The following is a 19,158-nucleotide window of genomic DNA, read 5'->3' as shown; positions in this document are numbered from 1 at the left end:
CTCAAGTTTTCGCCTTTTCTATTCAAGACCCTATGATAGCATGTTGTTAATGAGGGCTTGAAACGAGTGTATTCTATCGAATAACCGAATTAATATGTCCAAGATTGTTGACATCAAGTCTCTTGGTTTTATTTGGTTCAGAATAAATCCTTTTAAAGTCTATTACTTGGAAAGATTGGTGTAAATTTCTTTTGTAGTGTGTTGTTCTTGGCCTCCTCGCATCTTGCTAGGGGTCTGTTTCTAATGAAATTCGTTCTAAAATAAAGGTCGGACCTCAGGCTTGAATGGAGACTTTTTGGGTTAGGTTCGGTTCTATCCGCACCAAGAACCAGAAAGATGACCAAATCACCCGAATTGTAGGTTTTAAAAAAATAACTTATTCATCATTTGTCCTATCTTCATGAAAACCAGTGTTCTTCAGACGTGTTCATCTTTTACGACAACAATAAAAACCAGTGTTTCATCTTCATGGAAACCAGTGTTCTTCAGGCGTGTTCATCTTTTACGACAACAATCAAAACCATGGTTTCATCTTCATTGGCTGTCATGTAAACCAGTGTTCTTTGGGTGGTGTTCATCTTCATCGACAACAACAATCGAAACATAAGTTTTCTTGACCATTGTTTAACTTTTACAAAGTGGATTTTGATGAGAAAGGAACTTGAATTGATGAACTGATACTGAATGGAAATCAGTAGGCTGTAAAATGGAATCACAAGAAAACTCAGTTTCAGGCCGGTTAGGTTCGGTTCTGACCCAATGCGCACCCTTAGTTACTGGTTCATTTACACTCCAAATCAATGCCCAAACACATACAAGGCACAAGAAGCATGATCAGCAACCAAATTTCAAAAAAAATTAACCCTGTAAATACTTAAGATTATATTAGAAAAAAAAAAAAAACCCTTAAATTTTATATGGTTTCCTACAAAACTAAAAGGCCATAAAAATTAATTCTACCTTCAAAATTGGTAATAACATGTTAAGCTTCTTTCTTTTTTGTTTCTCTTAGGGTTCAATCAGTATATTCACCAGAATCAAAAGAATCTGAATCTTCAACTTCAAAATTCCTTCCACCTACATAATCATCATGCATATCTACTTCAACATTTTCAAACCGCTCCTCATCCGTTTCACCCCATCTACTTTCATTATTTGCAATACCATACCCTGAACTTTCCCTGTTTTCCATTTCAAACCCGACTCCGTTCCCATCACCATCATCAGATTCACTTGCATCTTCTTCATCTTCGCTGGCTTCAAAGTTACGGTTTTCAGTTTCAAATTTGCCGACAGGTTCACGAATCCATTCTTCAACATTAAAGTTTTTAACACGCTCCTCTTCTTCTTTGGGAGCATCTTCAATTCTTCTTTTCCTCGCAGTTCTTCGGCCGGTTGCATGTGTTTGTTTGATAACTTGACTCAATGTAACAGTGTCTCTACAGTAGTGTCTACTGTTGGGGGTAGTTATGGAACCTGCCGTACGTTTCTGCAACTTCCCGCCACTGCGACTACGTCCACCACCACGAGCCGGTTTTACAGGTTTACCTTGGTTGGAATCCAAGGTTTTTCCGATGTTCTTCAAGAACGTGAACTTTAATGGAGACTTCCGTAGGGAAACACGTTAAAGAGACTAGGTTAGTATCAAACTTATCAAGTTGTGTGTATGTTTTCAAAAAGAAAAAAAAAATTACCTCAATGATATCGTTTGTCTTGTGTACTATATTAAGCTCGGTTTTCTGTTCAGAAGTGTAGGAAATCGAGCTATCAAGCTCCAAAAGCCTCAGACTCACAGCAGCTGTGGTTCGAGCTATCCATGGAAGTACAGGGACCGAGCCTGGGCCCGATGCAACCAGTTCGGATAAGCCAGAGGTCCCAATCAGTTCCTCTGTGGTCTCAAACTCCAAAGACATATAGTTCCGTTTTACGACACTCTCGAGCCATGTAAGAACCTGCAACCAAATTTGATCCACTATCAAAAACAACATTTCAAGAAAATGAAGACTAATATCACGAGCATATATAATTGAACATAAAAGAACGAGTGAGTTTAACCTGGAGAAGATCAGCCGGTGACAATGAACCTTGCAACTTAGAACCCCAAGCGTCCCTATTGTTTTCGGTCCAAGAAGATTGCAGGGCCTCAGATGGAATAGAAGCCTGTGTCGTTTCCATACAATCGGTCAAACAAAAGTCAATAATAGAACCCGATTACAAAAAGATACAAACAGTTTAAGTTCTTACCTCCAAGAACGTTAATAGGGACTTGATCAATCGGATTCTTATTGGAAGGGTAATATCCCAATTATCGGGATAATTATCTACTTCAAGATAAGATAATTTGTCGCTAAACGTGTTGATCGACCTATAACATCGGGGACAAATAGCCTTCTCCGAGCAATAAGACGCATGACAAGAATCACAGATTCCCTGGAGCGGGGTGCACCGTTGTTTACCATGTGCCTTAGCTGACAAATTCGATGAATACAAACATTCTTTCCACATCCACTTTTCCAAATCTTGATACCGTTTCATAGCGTTTCTTTTCTCCGATTCGTCCCTCCCGAGCTCAATGTTGAAAGAGAGCGATGATTCAAATGAATCGGAACTTGAAACACACGCCGTACTGTTTGAATTTCTTCTGATGTTCTCCTTAAACAGCGTCTCCGCTTTTTGCAGCATTATGTGTAAATGAGATTCTCGGGCCCCACGCGTATCCAAAGAAGACAAAAGAGCATCAAATGCCTCTTCTGAATCGATCAGCCTCCAACATCCGTTTTGTAATTCAACGAATATCCTGCCGGACCCTGGATCATGCCGGGAATTAGATGCTACAAATTGCCAATATCGATTACGCCTTCGATCTTGGCCCAAAGATAAAGATCTGTACGCATACATTTCTTCTGCTTTGTGACCGATGAAAGCTTTTAACTGCAACCGTGATCTTTCGGCTGTGTTACATCCATTGTTATAAATTTGGCCCGTTATCTGTCCAACAGAACTATCCTGACCCGTTTGTCGAGACCCGTCATTGACTTTATTATCAATAACAGGAATCAACGGGCTTTGACCCGTCATGAGAAAAGAATCTTGAAATTTGGTTATAAACTCTTCTTTCAATTGTTTTTTATCGAGTTGTGCTTCTGACCACATTTGCTTTCTAACAGACGTTGCAGCATCTAATCGATCCTATAGAAAGAGTTGTTAAAGAATAGTTTAAAAATATTTGTGAAAAAATATCAAAAAACGTATAATTTGAAATTACCTCAAGAACTACACGAATAATGTTTCCTTCATTAGCGATTCCAGTTAAAGCGACAAGAGCATTGAGACGATCCTCAACACAAAGATCCGAATATTCCCCTTCTGTAAGCGCTTGAACCCACGCTTCTGATTTTCTTTCGTCAATTTCACTACTTTCTTGATTAATATTACTCACACCAACGGACGGACGTTTTAATTCAACATCAACGTCTTCACAAACGGACGTTTTAACATCTTCAATGTGAAAGTCGGTGCCTTTGATAGTAGATGAGGTTACAAAATCGTTAAGTTCTCGACCCTCAACAACCTCCGATTCATAATCTTCATCTTTCTCAACTTCCTCAAGATTAACTCCAGATAAGATTCCATTTGCGTAAGTTTGTATCTGCTCTTTAGCCGATGAAATTACTTCATCGGCAGTAGCAGGGTCCTTCCTATAAGCGGGCCGGACACAATAAGTAGAAGGAGCAATTCTTGCAAATACGATCGGGTCTCTTGATAATGCAACCGAGATTGAAGCATCCGGTGTCTTGCTTGTTGTAAGATCACGAAGTCCTGTTTTCTTCAAAAGTTCAGGAAATAGAAGTCAAAACGCAATAACTATAACCAAAGAGAAGTCAAAATATAATATTTATAACAAAAGAAAAGTCGAAATATAATCATTATAACAAAAGAAAGTCAAAATATAATAATCCTTATAACAAAGGAAAAGTCTGAAATAATCTTCCGAGTAAAATGCCATTTTCGTCCTGAGGTTTGTGGCCAGTTTTGCGACTTTCGTCCAAAAGGTTTGTATTTCCACATCTGGATCCAAAAGGTTTGAAATCTTGTCATTTTCATCCGGCTCGTTCGTTAGCTCCAACCATTTTTCTCCGTTAAGTCAAAGGATATTTCTGTCTTTTTTGTTAAAGTGAAAAAGACCAACTTGCCCTTTAAGTTAACAGAAAAGACAAAAATACCCTTGACTTAACGGAGAAAATGGATGGAGGACGAGCCGGATGAAAATGGTAAGATTTCAAACCTTTTGGATCCAGATGCAGAAAAACAAACCTTTGGACGAAAGTCGCAAAACCGGCCAAACCTCAAGGACGAAAATGGCATTTTACTCTAATCTTTATAACAAAATCATCATCATCATCATACTCGGTAAATCCCACCAATAACACAGCTAAGGTAGGGTCTGAGGAGGGTAAGATGTAGACAGCCTTACCTCTACCCCGTAGGAATAGAGAGGCTGCTTCCAATGAGACCCCCGGCTCGATAATCTTTATAACAAAAGAAAAGTAAAAATGAAATCTTTTACTAAGAACCTGAATCTTTTTGGCAAGTTCTAAAACATTTAGGCCCGTGCTTCCCTCGAGACAAAGAACATGATAAGCGGCAAATTTCACGGTCCCAGGAGTCATACGATTTCTAGACTTCTTTTGAAGACGGGAACCTTTTCCTTGCATCAATGTGGCTGCATTTTCAGCAGCTGAGCCATTCCGTAGCATCGTAATTACATCTTCACAACCTTTACTCTGCAACAAACAAGTTAACTTTAATATAGGTCGAACCAGGTTGACCTGCTAACACTCTTCATATATATAGGGGTTAGTTAACGTACAATTGGCCTTAACGTACGATGCGTACGTGATGAAAATATAACATGCGTATTTTAGGTTAAAACATGCGGATTTTAGTTATAACATGCGGATTTTATGACTAACAACCGGTGTGTTTTATAACATGCCGATTTTAGGCTATAACATGCGGATTTTATGACTCACACCTGATGTTTTATAACATGCGGATTTATGGTTTTTGAGGTTTATAACGTGCGGCATTCTCATCTCGTATGCTCGTACATTAAGGCCAATTGTACAGTATACTTTCTCTCTCTCTCTCTCTGACTCTCTCTCTCTCTCTCTCTATATATATATATAGGGTTAGGTTCATTTGTGAACAACCCCCTTGATTGTGAACACTAGTGAACTAATCCTAGCCCTTGATTATCAATACACAAGTGTAGATCAATGGCCAGGATTTGATGATGAAAATACACTAGTGTATTTTACGATTTGATGATGTAAATCAATGGCCAGGATTTGTTCACTCAGTTCACAAATACAGTAGTGTTCACTCTAGAGCCCCTCCCTACATATATATATATATATAATATGCACCTCGTCAGTTTCAGGCAAGCGCGGATGCTTGACTTTATCTTTTTTCAACTTAGGTCCAAAACCGGCAGATAGAGCAAACTGTCGAAGTATTTCAGGCCATGTTAATGGATTTAGATGTTTAAGCCAGTTGCGTATGTCAAAGCCCCACATATATGCCTAGTTACAAAAATAAATGTTCGTCAGTATACATTGCAACCATATTAGACATTTGTAAATGAATGTGTCAGGATTTTAGATGCAAATTACGGAATTACCCCTTCGACAATCTGAGGATGACCACCTTCAGGATTAGCAACAGCGTATTGATTAGCCCCGGGCCCACCGGAGGGTGTCCTTGCGACATCTTCAATATCTCTAACAATCAGCTTCAGAAGAGCAATGTGAACCTCTCCCAATAATCTTGAATCCTGATAATTAAATTAAAAAAACATATAAAAAAGACTAGATAATAAAATGATAATAATTAAAAATCAAAGATGTTTGTGAAACTAACATAATCATGAAGAGCTTGAACAAACTCGTCAAGAGTAAAAGGCCAGAGCCCGAGAATATCGGCAAATGTCGTACAAAATCTCCAAACCTGTTAATGTCGTTTTAAATCAGTCAGGAAACTGTTTGGATGATTCTTATAGTTTGCTTTAAATTACGACGATTATATAACAAAAAAGATGCATAAAAACGTACCATGAGAAGGTTTCCAACATTTTCTTCCGAGTCAATCCATGGATGAACCGAAAACGGACGTTTTAATCTTGTTTGCACAGATTTTGGTGGGAACACGCATAAAAGATCTGGGAATAATGTTAAATCATATAAATTTACGCTATCGATAAACTATAACGATTAGTAAATAATAAAAATGGAAGAGTAAACTTCCGTTTTGCTCCCTATGGTTTGGTCACTTTAACGGTTTTGCCCCAAACCTTTAAAAATAGCCATTTTCCTCCAATAGTTTGCTATAGTTTTTCCATTTTGCTCCCTGCCTCTAACTCCATCCAAATTGTATGTCTGTCCATTTTGCTCCCCGCAGGGAGCAAAATGGAAAAACCATAGCAAACTATTGGAGGAAAATGGCTATTTTTAAAGGTTTGGGGCAAAACCGTTAAAGTGACCAAACCACAGGGAGCAAAACGGAAGTTTACTCAAAATGGAATTTACCTCGAAAGAAATCAAGATTCTGCAAAGTTTCATAATCAAGTGAAACGATCGATGTCAACTCCTTATGAGAAGCCGCTAATTCCAATAATTCTAGACGCTCATCCTCCATTAATTCCATAGATTCTTTAGCGATTTTTTTTGCTGCCGCTTTCTCAATAGCAGCTTTGACTTTTATAGCTTCTTTCTCTCTTCGAAGCTCTTCTTGTTGTCTTCTTCTCTCCGCCTTTTACAAAAGTCAAAACATATATTTAAAAGAGTCAACCATTAACTACATTCTACAGTGATAAGATAAATAGATAATAAATCATTACCTTTAAAGATTCCTTGTGCAAGAATTTTTCTCGGCGTTCGGTTTCGCGCCTTTCTTCACGTTGGAATCTTTCTTCTTGTCTTTGTCTTTCCCGCATCATTCGTTCTGCTTCCTTTCGTCTCTCGCGGTCTTGTTTCTCCGTTTCTTTTTTCATCTGTTCTTCCTTCTGATATTAGATTACGAACAAGAATAAAATGTTATAACAAGCGCCAAAAATAAAATTTATTTGAAGATTGCTATACCTTTTTCGTCAACGGATCTTTTTTCTCAAGCTCCTTTTTCATCCTCTTTTCGGATTGACCATCTCTTCCAACATCTTCACTCTGCAAGAAAACGACAAATTAATACCAATGGTTACATATGACAAGAAACGAAATGTTAATAAAGATCGATAAGTATCAAGTATACCTTGCGTTTTCTCCACATTTGCATAACTTCTTCATTTGGTTCAATGAAGTCATTATCATTTATAGGTGAAGCTAGAGGCTTCTTGACCACTGCTAACAAGCAACACACAATAGAAAAAAGATATAAACATTAGTAGGAATATCAATAACTAATAAACAAGAAATTTTGTTTTTAAAAAACGAGTAAATAATCCAAAGATCAGAAAAATTATATAAGATATGGGATAAGACGAGAAATATAGATGTCATCGTTCTTGTGTATTACTTTCAAAGCAATAAATACAAATGCATTATGCGCTTCTCTACATATCATTGGTTCTGAAATGAGTCACTCACTCTCTCTGTATATACACACAAACACACATATATATACATATATAAGAGGGAAATTTACGAAAATGTCATTTGACCAACGTTCTTTATGAAAATATCACGTTCATGCGTCCGTGGACGGACTCCTCTACATGGGAGGAGTCTGTGCGTCACCTTGAAGAGTCCATGAACGAGGAGCTGACACGTGTCCTTTCAAATGTTGAAGAGTCCATCCCCGACGCATCCCATGCCTCCCCCGACGCATCCCATGCCTCCCCGACGCATCCCATGCCCTCCCTGATGCATCCCATGCCTCCCCGACGCATCCCATGCCTCCCCGACGCATCCCTTGCATCCGGACGCATCCCATGTGGAGGAGTCTGTCCACGGACGCATGAACGTGACATTTTTGTAAAGAACGTTGGTCAAATGACATTTTCGTAAATTTCCCTATATAAGAGGTCAAACGGTCCAATTGTCTAGCACTAGGTTTTAAGCTTTTCAAGGTCTATTCTTTTGGCTAACTGACTCAAGTTCAAGTCGAAAAGGCATTGCTAGTGATAGTATTCTTTATTAACAAACAATTAAAACTAGCACGTACCTATCGGTGTCCCAAACGCACCCAGTGGCGGTTCATCAAACTCAATTCCAAGTGCTGGTCCATCTTCTCTCAACGATTCACCCAACTGAGCCTCCACACTATCAATCATTCTTCTCACCATCATCTTCTGTTGGGTCAACTCAGACGCCCTGCTACGCACCACGGGTTCATTATCCCGGCTAGAATCCGACTCTGAACCTGACCATGACTCATGACGCGACATAGACCGCGAACCATCGTGCTCAGCCACAATCAATTCTCGTTTAGAAGATTTTAAAACCTCCATCTGTTCCCCAACTACCTTTTTAACAATTTCTTCTTTCTTTTCTTTTAACCGGCGGTGGCAAAACCACATTTGCAACTGCCGGTCGGTTAACCCTAGGGATTCCGACAGCTGTGCTCTCGTCGCCTCAGACGGATACATCTCCGCTGCAAACATATATTTAATCATCCACAACATGAATAATAAATCTTTATAAATTATAATCATAAGTTAATACATCAACATAATACTCTAACAAATTTATCACACACACACAACCCCTAAAAATATATATATATATATATCTATATATATATATATATATATATATTGTATCAAAAGTTCAAAACCAAACCATATCAAGACACAAATAACACACAACCAACAAATTATTAGAAAGTTAGAGACATACAATCATAGGTTTTTTCAAGAATCTCCAGTTGATAAGGAGTCTTCATCTGGCGTTTAGGTTTCTTGAATCCATCAGTTTGACCATTAGTGTCCATTACAGAGCTAAAAATCAGAACTTGAAACAAAACCCTAAAAATTCACACGAAAAATACCCAAAAAACTAGGGTTCCAAGATGAAAAACGACATAAAGATTCCAACTTTACAACACCCACAAAATAATTTTGTGCGGAGACAAATATGTAGAGAGAGAAGGGGGGAATTCTTGAGAGAGAGAGGAGAAAACAGAAGCAAGATGGTGTGATGATATTATTGTTGCAATTCCAAAGGAACAAAGAAAGAACAACAACAATAACAATAGTTGGTGTTGTATCTTTGATCCGGTTGATTATTAATCTTTTCATGTTTTTTTGTTGGGTATTAAAGATTAAAGATTTAATTTTTTGGGTTGTTTTTCTTTTTATTGGATATTGAATGAATGAATGAGTTGTATTAGCACCAACACGTTGTGTTGTGTTGTGTTTTTCTTGGATTTGTGAATACTATTACTATGGATGATCAATCAACAACCCTATTTCAATTGTTTTTGATCTGACCTGAGAGAGGAAAAAAGCAGGTGAATTTTGGGATTTTTGACTTTTTTTTGTTAAATTAGTCCATTTGACTTTTTTTTTAATTTAGTCCATTTTTTTAGTACTTAAAGATTAGTAAAATCAAAATTAATATGTGGTTTTTGTTTTACTGGTTTCTGGGTTTTGAAGTTGAGTAATAGATAGGGTTTGTGGGTGTGTATTTTCACTTTTCTGTTAATTGGGCTACTAGGCCCATTCACAAAAGTCTCTATGGGCCTTAGTGTTCCAACTTTTAATAAAACTAGTTCGGGTCACATACTAGGCCCATTTACAAGTGAGGTCCTTCGTCTCTTGTAATCAAGGCATGGAATTAATAGCATATGATAATATTCTGGCTTCTTAAAAGGAATCCTAGAAATAAAATAAGTACCAAACTAACCCACTATAAGTAGATGATCATGAAAGATATTGCCATATTGGTCATATTGCTCCATAACTAAGAGTACGGGAAGTGAAGGGTCTTGGGTTGAGGGTATGAGTTAACACATGTTTTGTGTGAACTCCCCAAGTCCCAAAAGGTAAGGGAGTGAATGAGCTTGGGTTTGAAGCATGAGTGGCATTGTTTTTCCTTTTTTTATATACTTTCTTTTTTAACTAAACGAATTAAATTTATAAAAAAGACATTTATATTAATTTAGAAAAGAAGATAATGTCAATAATACGAAAATTAAATAAAAAAGAATACATCAAATAAAATAAAACTACTACATGCTATATTTTTTTCATTATTTCCTGTTTCATTTGCATCAAGTAAAAAAAACTACTACACGCTGCATTTTCTTTATAAAAAATGGAAGGATTTTTTTATAAAATTTGAGAGTGTAGTAGTAGAGAATGGTAGAAAAAGGGTTTGGTTGGTTTGATTTATATAGATAGTAAATAATAGAAAATTTATTTATTTTTAATATAGTCCTTTACCAGCGGTCAAAACCAACAACCAATGATCATCCTCCACGTCGAAGCCCACGCCCGCCACATGCCCATGACAATTCCCACGCTAAAGAGGTAGTGCCCCTGCTCAAACCCATAGGGGACGGTGTAGGGGGCTTGGGTGGGTTTCCTATGCCCAAACCCAAGCCTCACTCCATTGTCTCTAAGGAGTAAAATACTAAAACCAAAAAAAAAAAAAAAATCAATCTTACAAAACCTATATAAGGAAGTTTGTTTTAGATACAATCTTGAAAATGGTAAAAACCGTATAACATATTTGTACATATTATTTTTAATAATAAATATAATATATAAGACGGTTACATAATTATTTTTTTTATCCCATCCATTACTTTTGATAGTTTTAAATACGACATACAAGTATATTATGTGATTCTTAGCATATTTTGGTTCTAACGAACTTCTCCCCCCCCCCACACACACACAAACATATATATATATATATATATATATATATATATATATATATATATATATATATATATATATATATATATATATATATATAGAGAGAGAGAGAGAGAGAGGAAGGTTAACGTACATTATGGCTTAACGTACATCACGTACGACAGGTAATTACGCATGTTCATTTTAAAATAACGCACGTTATAATTCGAAAATCCAAAATCACGCATGTTGAAACACAATAATCACGCATATTGAAAACATTAATCACGCATCTTATAGAACAAATCACGCGCGTTGTTGTACGTGAAGTACGTTAAGCCGTAATGTACGATATACTTTTTCTATATATATATATATATATATATATACATATCTATATATATTAATAAATGAGATGATTTGGGCTATGTATCCTTGAATGGTGGAGCCATTTTGCTGATGTGGCATCCATTGGTTTAGTGAACCTTGATTTTGGGAGGGAATTCATGTAATTCTCTATAAACAAACCAACTTTCACAAAACACAAACCTAAAACCAAAGAAATACGCGGGATCCGAAAAAGTTTGGGCCGGGTTTCGGGTTTTCCAGATTACCCATTTTGAATATGGGTCCTTTAAATTGTTTTTACTCAATTATTGTGCATACCAATTCTTAATCGGTGATCTTCATTCTCTCTGTTCTCTCTCTTCTACCTACCTTCTCCGATCACAAGCTTAAATCAAGAAATCCTTCACAAATCAAAGCTAAACCACATGATCCAAGCGAAATAATCTTTGTTTATGTTCTCCGATCACAATCTTCAACCAAGAATCCGGTTCAAATCAAAGGTAAATAGACCAAATCGAACCAAGATCTGCGTTATATATGTTATTCGACTTTATACAAAGTTGATTTTATAAAGATTGTTTCGATTGCTAAAAACCATTTTTTTTTCTGATTTCTGTAGATCCGACCAAAAAAATTAAAGGTATGTTGTTATTTATGTTATTCGATTGTATACAAAGTTGATTTTATAAAAATTGTTTCGATTGCTAATAACATTTTCTTTGTTCTTATTTATGTAGATTCGATCAAAAATTAAAGTTGATTTTATAAAAATTAAAGGTATGTTGTCATTTCTGTAATTTTTTTGTTGTTGATGATGATTTTAATTATCCGATTCTAATCTTATGAATGGATCTATTCTTGATGTCTTCAAAGAGTGATGTTGTTAGTGATTTTATTATTTTGGTTTTTGTTTTTTCTTGAGAAACCCTAAATTTTATGCAACTGTCGGACTCTAAATCTTCGTCGAACTTAAGAGGTAAGTTTAATTTTATGGTTGTTTTGGTGTTTTTTGATCCGATAATTGTTATAGGTTAAATCGTTTATGCTAATCTGTATAACTCTTTAGTTATTTTTATTATTTTTTATTTTTGAAAATCTAACTAAGATATTTTTTAAAATTTGAATGTCTTTGTTTTCTTAGTAACAAATTTTGGATTGTATTAACTATCAATTCAATAAAGATTTCGTTATTTCCTTTTTTTAGTATGATAATTTTCTGAAATTAAGGTTTCTATTTCTATAAATAAATGGTGATTTATTTTTAGTATGATAATTTTTAGTATGATAATTTACGGGATTGGATGATAGTTATTTAATTTTCAGAATTCAAATTTTAAATTTTAAAATTTGAGGATTCTATTTTAAATTTTAGAATTTTGAGCAATTTTAAATTTCGTTAGTGATTTATTTTTAGTATGATAATTTCCGGAATAAAGATTTCTATTTCTATAAATAAATGGTGTTACGTTTTTTGAAACTTCAAATTTAAAATTTTAAGGTTTCTATTTCTATTTCCGAAATTCAAATTTTAAATTTAAAATTTTGGGCAATTTTAAATTTCGTTAGTGATTTATATTTAGTATGATAATTTCCGGAATTAAGGTTTCTATTTCTATTTCCGGAATTCAAATTTTTAATTTAAAATTTTGAGCAATTTTAAATTTCGTTAGTGATTTATTTTTGAAAGCTCAAATTTAAATTTTAGTGATTTATTTTTAGTATGATAATTTTCCGAAATTAAGGTTTCTATTTCTATAAATAAATGGTGATTTATATTTATTATTATAACTTTTAGTATGATAATTTACGGCATTGGATGTTAGTGATTTATTTTCAGAATTCAAATTTTAAATTTTAAATTTTGAGGTTTCTATTCTAAATTTTAAATTTTAAATTTTCAAGCAATTTCAAATTTCGTTAGTAATTTATTTTTAGTATGATAATTTTCCGGAATTAAGGTTTCTATATCTATAAATAAATGGTGTTACGTTTTTTAAAACCTCAAATTTAAAATTTTAAGGTTTCTACTTCCATTTCCGGAATTCAAATTTTAAATTCAAAATTTCGAGCAATTTTAAATTTCGTTAGTGATTTATTTTTAGTATGATAATTTTCCGGAATTAAGGTTTCTATTTCTATTTGAGGAATTCAAATTTCCAATTTAAAATTTTGAGCAATTTTAAATTTCATTAGTGATTTATTTTTGAAACCTCAAATTTAAATTTTCGTGATTTATTTTTAGTATGATAATTTTCAGGAATTAAGGTTTCTATTTCTACAAATAAATGGTGATTTATTTTTAGTATGATAATTTTTAGTATAATAATTTACGAGATTGGATGTTAGTGATTTAATTTTCCGAATTCAAATTTTAAATTTTAAATTTTAAATTTTAAGGTTTCTATTTTAAATTTTAAATTTAAAATTTTGAGCAATTTTAAATTTCGTTAGTGATTTATTTTTAGTATGATAATTTCCGGAATTAAGGATTCTATTTCTATAAATAAATGGTGTTACGTTTTTTGAAACCTCAAATTTAAAATTTTAAGGTTTCTATTTCTATTTCTGGAATTCAAATTTAAATTTAAAATTTTGAGCAATTTTAAATTTCGTTAGTGATTTATTTTTAAAACCTCAAATTTAAATTTTAGTGACTTATTTTTAGTATGATAATTTTCCAGAATTAAGGTTTCTATTTCTATAAATAAATAGTGATTTATTTTTAGTATGATAATTTTTAGTATGATAATTTACGGGATTGGATGTTAGTGATTTTTTTTGTTATTTTTATTATTTTTTATTTTTGAAAATCTAACTATGATATTTTTTAAAATTTGAATGTCTTTGTTTTCTTAGTAACAAATTTTGTATTGTATTAATTATCAATCCATTAAAGATTTCGTTATTTCCTTTTTTAGTATGATAATTTTCTGAAATTAAGGTTTCTATTTCTATAAATAATTGGGGATTTATTTTTAGTATGATAATTTTTAGTATGATAACTTACAGGATTTGATGTTAGTTATTTAATTTTCAGAATTCAAATTTTAAATTTTAAAATTTAAAATTTGAGGTTTCTATTTTAAATTTTAAATTTAAAATTTTGAGCAATTTTAAATGCCGTTAGTGATTTATTTTTAGTATGATAATTTCCGGAATAAAGGTTTCTATTTCTATAAATAAATTGTGTTACGTTTTCTGAAACTTCAAATTTAAAATTTTAAGGTTTCTATTCTATTTCCGAAATTCAAATTTTAAATTTAAAATTTTGAGCAATTTTAAATTTCGTTAGTGATTTATTTTTGGTATGACAATTTTCCGGAATTAAGGTTTCTATATCTATAAATAAATGGTGTTACGTTTTTTAAAACCTCAAATTTAAAATTTTAAGGTTTCTATTTCTATTTCTGGAATTCAAATTTTAAATTCAAAATTTTGAGCAATTTTAAATTTTGTTAGTGATTTATTTTTAGTATGATAATTTTCCGGAATTAAGGTTTCTATTTCTATTTGAGGAATTCAAATTTTAAATTTAAAATTTTGAGCAATTTTAAATTTCGTTAGTGATTTATTTTTGAAACCTCAAATTTAAATTTTCGTGATTTATTTTTAGTATGATAATTTTCCAGAATTAAGGTTTCTATTTCTACAAATAAATGGTGATTTATTTTTAGTATGATAATTTTCAGTATGATAATTTACGGGATTGGATGTTATTAATTTAATTTTCCGAATTCAAATTTTAAATTTGAAATTTTGTGGTTTCTATTTTAAATTTTAAATTTAAAATTTTGAGCAATTTTAAATTTCGTTTGTGATTTATTTTTAGTATGATAATTTTCCGGAATTAAGGTTTCTATTTCTATAAATAAATGGTGTTACGTTTTTTGAAACCTCAAATTTAAAATTTTAAGGTTTCTATTTGTATTTCCGGAATTCAAATTTTTAATTTTAATTTTTTAGCAATTTTAAATTTCGTTAGTGATTTATTTTTGAAATCTCAAATTTAAATGTTGTGACTTATTTTTAGTATGATAATTTTCCGGAATTAAGGTTTCTATTTCTATAAATAAATAGTGATTTATTTTTAGTATGATAATTTACGGGATTGGAAGTTAGTGATTTAATTTTCAGAATTCCAAATTTAAATTTGAAATTTTGAGGTTTCTATTTTAAATTTTAAATTTAAAATTTTGAGCAATTTTAAATTTCGTTAGTGATTTATTTTTAGTATGATAATTTTCCGGAATTAAGGTTTCTATTTCTATAAATAAATGGTGTTACGTTTTCTGAAACATCAAATTTAAAATTTTAAGGTTTCTATTTCTATTTCCGGAATTCAAATTTTAAATTTAAAACTTTGAGCAATATTAAATTTGGTTAGTGATTTATGTTTAGTATGATAATTTTCCAGAATTAAGGTTTCTATTTCTATTTTCGGTATTCAAGTTTTAAATTTAAAATTTTGAGCAATTTTAAATTTCATTAGTGATTTATTTTTGAAACCTCAAATGTAAATTTTAGTAATTTATTTTTAGTATGATAATTTTTTGGGATTAAGGTTTCTATTTCTATTTTTGTTTCCGGAATCAACTTTTAAAATTTAAAATTTTGAGCAATTTTAAATTTCGTTAGTGATGTATTTTTAGTATGATAATTTTCCGGAATTAAGGTTTCTATTTCTATAAATAAATGGTGTTACGTTTTTTGAAACCTTTTTTTGTTTGTTTCGGTTTTATATGTTTTCTCGCTATTATGAATTTATTTCTATAAATAATTTATCGTTTTTACGTGTTTAAAACCGTTCACATTTAATTTGCAGGTATGGATTTGAGTAACAACAGTCCTTTATTCTTAAAGTTGATTGAGGACGATGATCCTATTTTTTTGGTATGTTTATTGGTTTTATGATTACTAAACATATTGTATTTAGACTTATGTATTTAATTTTTTATTTGTTTTTTTTGTTTTCACTGATAGGAAATACCTAATGAATTTGCTTCATTAATGTGGGGAGAACAGCCACCTTACAAGGAATCTAACTATGATTCATTGTTTACAAGGAATTTGCTTTATTTAATTTTTTATTTATTTTTTTCGTTATAATTTTAGGTTTCATTGTTTATGCTGATGTGTATAATTTTGTAAAATATATATATATATATATATATATATATATATATATATATATATATATATATATATTTTGCAAATCTAACTATGATATTTTTTAAATTTGAATGTTTGAGTTGTTTCTAATAAATTTTGTACTGTTTTAATATGTATTAATTACAATCCATCAAAGATTTCGTTATTTTCTTATATTTTAGTATTATATGGTTTTCCTAAATTAAGGTATCTCTTTCTATAAATAAATGTTGGAGCAATTTTGCTTGGCAAGGTTAGACTTTCCTAATAAGTTTGCTTAATTTACGGTATTGGATGTTAGTGATTAATTTTCAGAATTCAAATTTTAAATTTTGAAGTCAATCATTATTTTAAATTTAAATTTTGAAGTCAATCATTATTGTAAATCTTCAATTTTTTTGTTGTTCAAGATGTTTAATTCGGTTAGAATTAAAAGGGTTTGGAAATAAAAGGTTTGGAGTTTAGGTTTTCAGTTTAGATCTACGTTAATTAAAACATTCTACCTTTTTTTTGCAATAGGTGTTTTGCTTTCTTTAAAGTATGGTTTAAATCAAGATGATAGAACCTACCATAAAGATAAAAAAAAATATAAATACCTCCTCGCGTTTGTGATGCGTGCGTGTTCACCTTTGCTCTCCGTCTCTTGCCTCGGTTCCAAGGACCCTATTTCAGTATGCAGTTTTCTGATCTGATCGGAGGTGCAATTACCGACCAGATCGAGTGTCCATGTAAGCAGTCTCCATCTTAGCTCATTAACTCCATTTGATCTGAAATTTTAGGATTTTGGTGACGTTTAACGATTTAATGTGTATTGTTTCTTTGCTCTTTATTTGCCAAGTTTGATTCATGTTTTGAGGATTTTGTGTTTTGATAGCTGCTGACAGCATACGTTGATCTGTTTCAGGTATGTGAATGGATCATAACATGTTGAGAGTTCGTCTTTGTGAAACATGATTTGATGAAGAATCGATTAAACGAAGGGATAATGGTTCATTAATCGCTCATATTGCTAAACTTGAAGCTCAAGTTGTTATTCTTTTCCACGTTGTTGACAACTGTATGGTTTTGTTAATTGGATTCAGTTGTTAGGACTCATGATCATTTTTTTACTTGCTAAAGATTTTATTTTTAAGCAGCATACTGACTAAGTAGCTCCTAAAAATGTTGACTGGAGGTGGAGATGGTCAAATGAATGATTTAGTTTGCTGCTATTATCATTGGAACCGCGATTGGTTTAAACGTGGTAAGTGGAGTTAGTTGAGCCAGTCCTCAGAGTGTTGTCATAACCGAAAGGTAACCTCAAACAGGTATGTTTTATAATCTTTTATGATATTTTTTAGTTGTGAGTGTTTCAAATTTTGAAGAAATTGATCGGTAGAATTGATTGATTTACTTCAAATGCTACTGAATTAAGAGCATTAAAAGTCTGACCCAAATTAAGCAGACAACTAATTTTGTTTTTTTTTTTTTTTTTGCAGATTACTTCTTTCGTTGTGAAGATCGTGTGATTTTGGAATAAGAAGTCTGGGCTGAGATTCATTTCGTTTGAGTCTCTCGACTGCGGCTTCTTCTGAGGTTCGTTTCGATAGTAATGGTTACATGCTAACGACGAATTTATGATAAAATTGTTAGGGTTCTATGATGTTTGGTTGAGAGTTTGGATTTGGGCGCACAAATATTTTTATGAAGAAGATTTTACCGTTTTATACCTTCATGGTGTCCCTTTGTTTAGGATATTTTATGTAGTATGATATTTTAGAATAAAAAAGAAATTACAAACAACAAATAGTGGATGAATGCAACTTGGTCGATTTCATTTGGGTTTGATTAAGTTTTTGTCTTGACCTACTTCAGTGGTATTCATTCTTGATTTATGTCTGAGTTTCTTTATTTGTTGATAAAATGTTAATCTTCTTCATGAAACAAATTGATAAGGTTCTACTAAATCCAAACATGTATCTTTTGGTTGATGTTTTTTGTTGTAGCTGATGTGGGTGGGGCAAGGTTTCGTGTCTTGGTTGTAACTCCATCATTCCACCGCGTCAAGAGGTAGTCGTTTTTACGCGGTTACGGATTTGCAAATGAGTGGGATTTGCCATCTCCGGCGTTAGTTGCAGATCCGTCACACACGTACATACACCGCGTTTCTCCCTGTTATTTTGATCTTAATCGCCGCCTCCCTGTTATTTTGCTCTTAATCGCAAAGGTATGTTTAGAACCATTAAACCTTTTCTGTTACTTTGGATATTTAGATTTTTGATGTGGGCGTGAATGTGAACATTATGTAGGTAGCTCTAATCGATGAGCAGCAGGCCAAAATAATCTTTGCAACTCTCCTTTTCCTCATCAGATTTAGCATATTATAGATTTGCTTATGTTCTATCAATAGTTAGGCTAAAAAAATGAGAGTGGCTAACCACAACATAAATTTTTAAAAAATAATCCGTTATTGTCTATACATGTTTATAAATTTTTAAAAAATAATCCGTTATACTAAAAAAAATATACATGATTAATATACATTCTTGCTTTTGTATGTTTTTATGGCTCTTTACAACAAGAAAAAGTTTAAGAAACCGAATTAAAAATTTATGGTGGAGAAAATGGAAAGATGATACTTTAGATGTTAAAAGTGTTATTTTTATACTTTTATTTATTGTAAATTAAATTTTCCTACCCGGAAAATTTCCGGGTTATAACCTAGTATATATATATATATATATGTAAAATTAACCACGTCACATATTTGCATATAACATTGTTATTGATTTTTTTTAAATGCTTAATTCATATTTAAGGGTGGA

At 32.2% G+C, this 19,158-nt stretch overlaps 1 protein-coding gene across 1 annotated transcript; it reads right to left on the bottom strand.

Annotated features, from left to right (window-relative positions):
* Positions 1-995: 995 nt before the first annotated feature.
* LOC110937271 (homeobox-DDT domain protein RLT1) lies at positions 996-9,430 on the bottom strand. The gene is made up of 16 exons (XM_022179665.2): positions 8,892-9,430; positions 8,218-8,646; positions 7,306-7,394; positions 7,140-7,220; positions 6,899-7,063; positions 6,588-6,810; positions 6,114-6,220; positions 5,923-6,009; positions 5,684-5,836; positions 5,430-5,585; positions 4,575-4,784; positions 3,266-3,826; positions 2,245-3,189; positions 2,056-2,160; positions 1,695-1,952; positions 996-1,606 (listed from the first exon to the last, which is right to left on the bottom strand). The coding sequence occupies exons 1-16, from the start codon at positions 8,983-8,985 to the stop codon at positions 1,016-1,018; spliced, it is 4,254 nt and encodes a 1,417-aa protein (XP_022035357.1). The 5' UTR covers positions 8,986-9,430; the 3' UTR covers positions 996-1,015.
* Positions 9,431-19,158: the final 9,728 nt, after the last annotated feature.

This window comes from Helianthus annuus, chromosome 4 (genome assembly GCF_002127325.2).
Source record: "Helianthus annuus cultivar XRQ/B chromosome 4, HanXRQr2.0-SUNRISE, whole genome shotgun sequence".
NCBI lineage: Eukaryota > Viridiplantae > Streptophyta > Magnoliopsida > Asterales > Asteraceae > Helianthus > Helianthus annuus.
The sequence above is the reverse complement of the archived record's forward strand: the minus strand, read 5'-3'. Positions and strand labels throughout refer to the sequence as shown.

Bases quoted from the DNA above. Each gene is read 5' to 3' on its own strand.
- LOC110937271 (XM_022179665.2), bottom strand. From the start codon at position 8,985: ATGGACACTAATGGTCAAACTGATGGATTCAAGAAACCTAAACGCCAG. The intron at 3,827-4,574 runs GTTCTTAGTAAA...GAACTTTTGAAG, and splicing joins AACTTGCCAAAAAGATTCAG to AAAACAGGACTTCGTGATCT. The intron at 1,607-1,694 runs GTAATTTTTTTT...TCCCTACGGAAG, and splicing joins AGACAAACGATATCATTGAG to TCTCCATTAAAGTTCACGTT.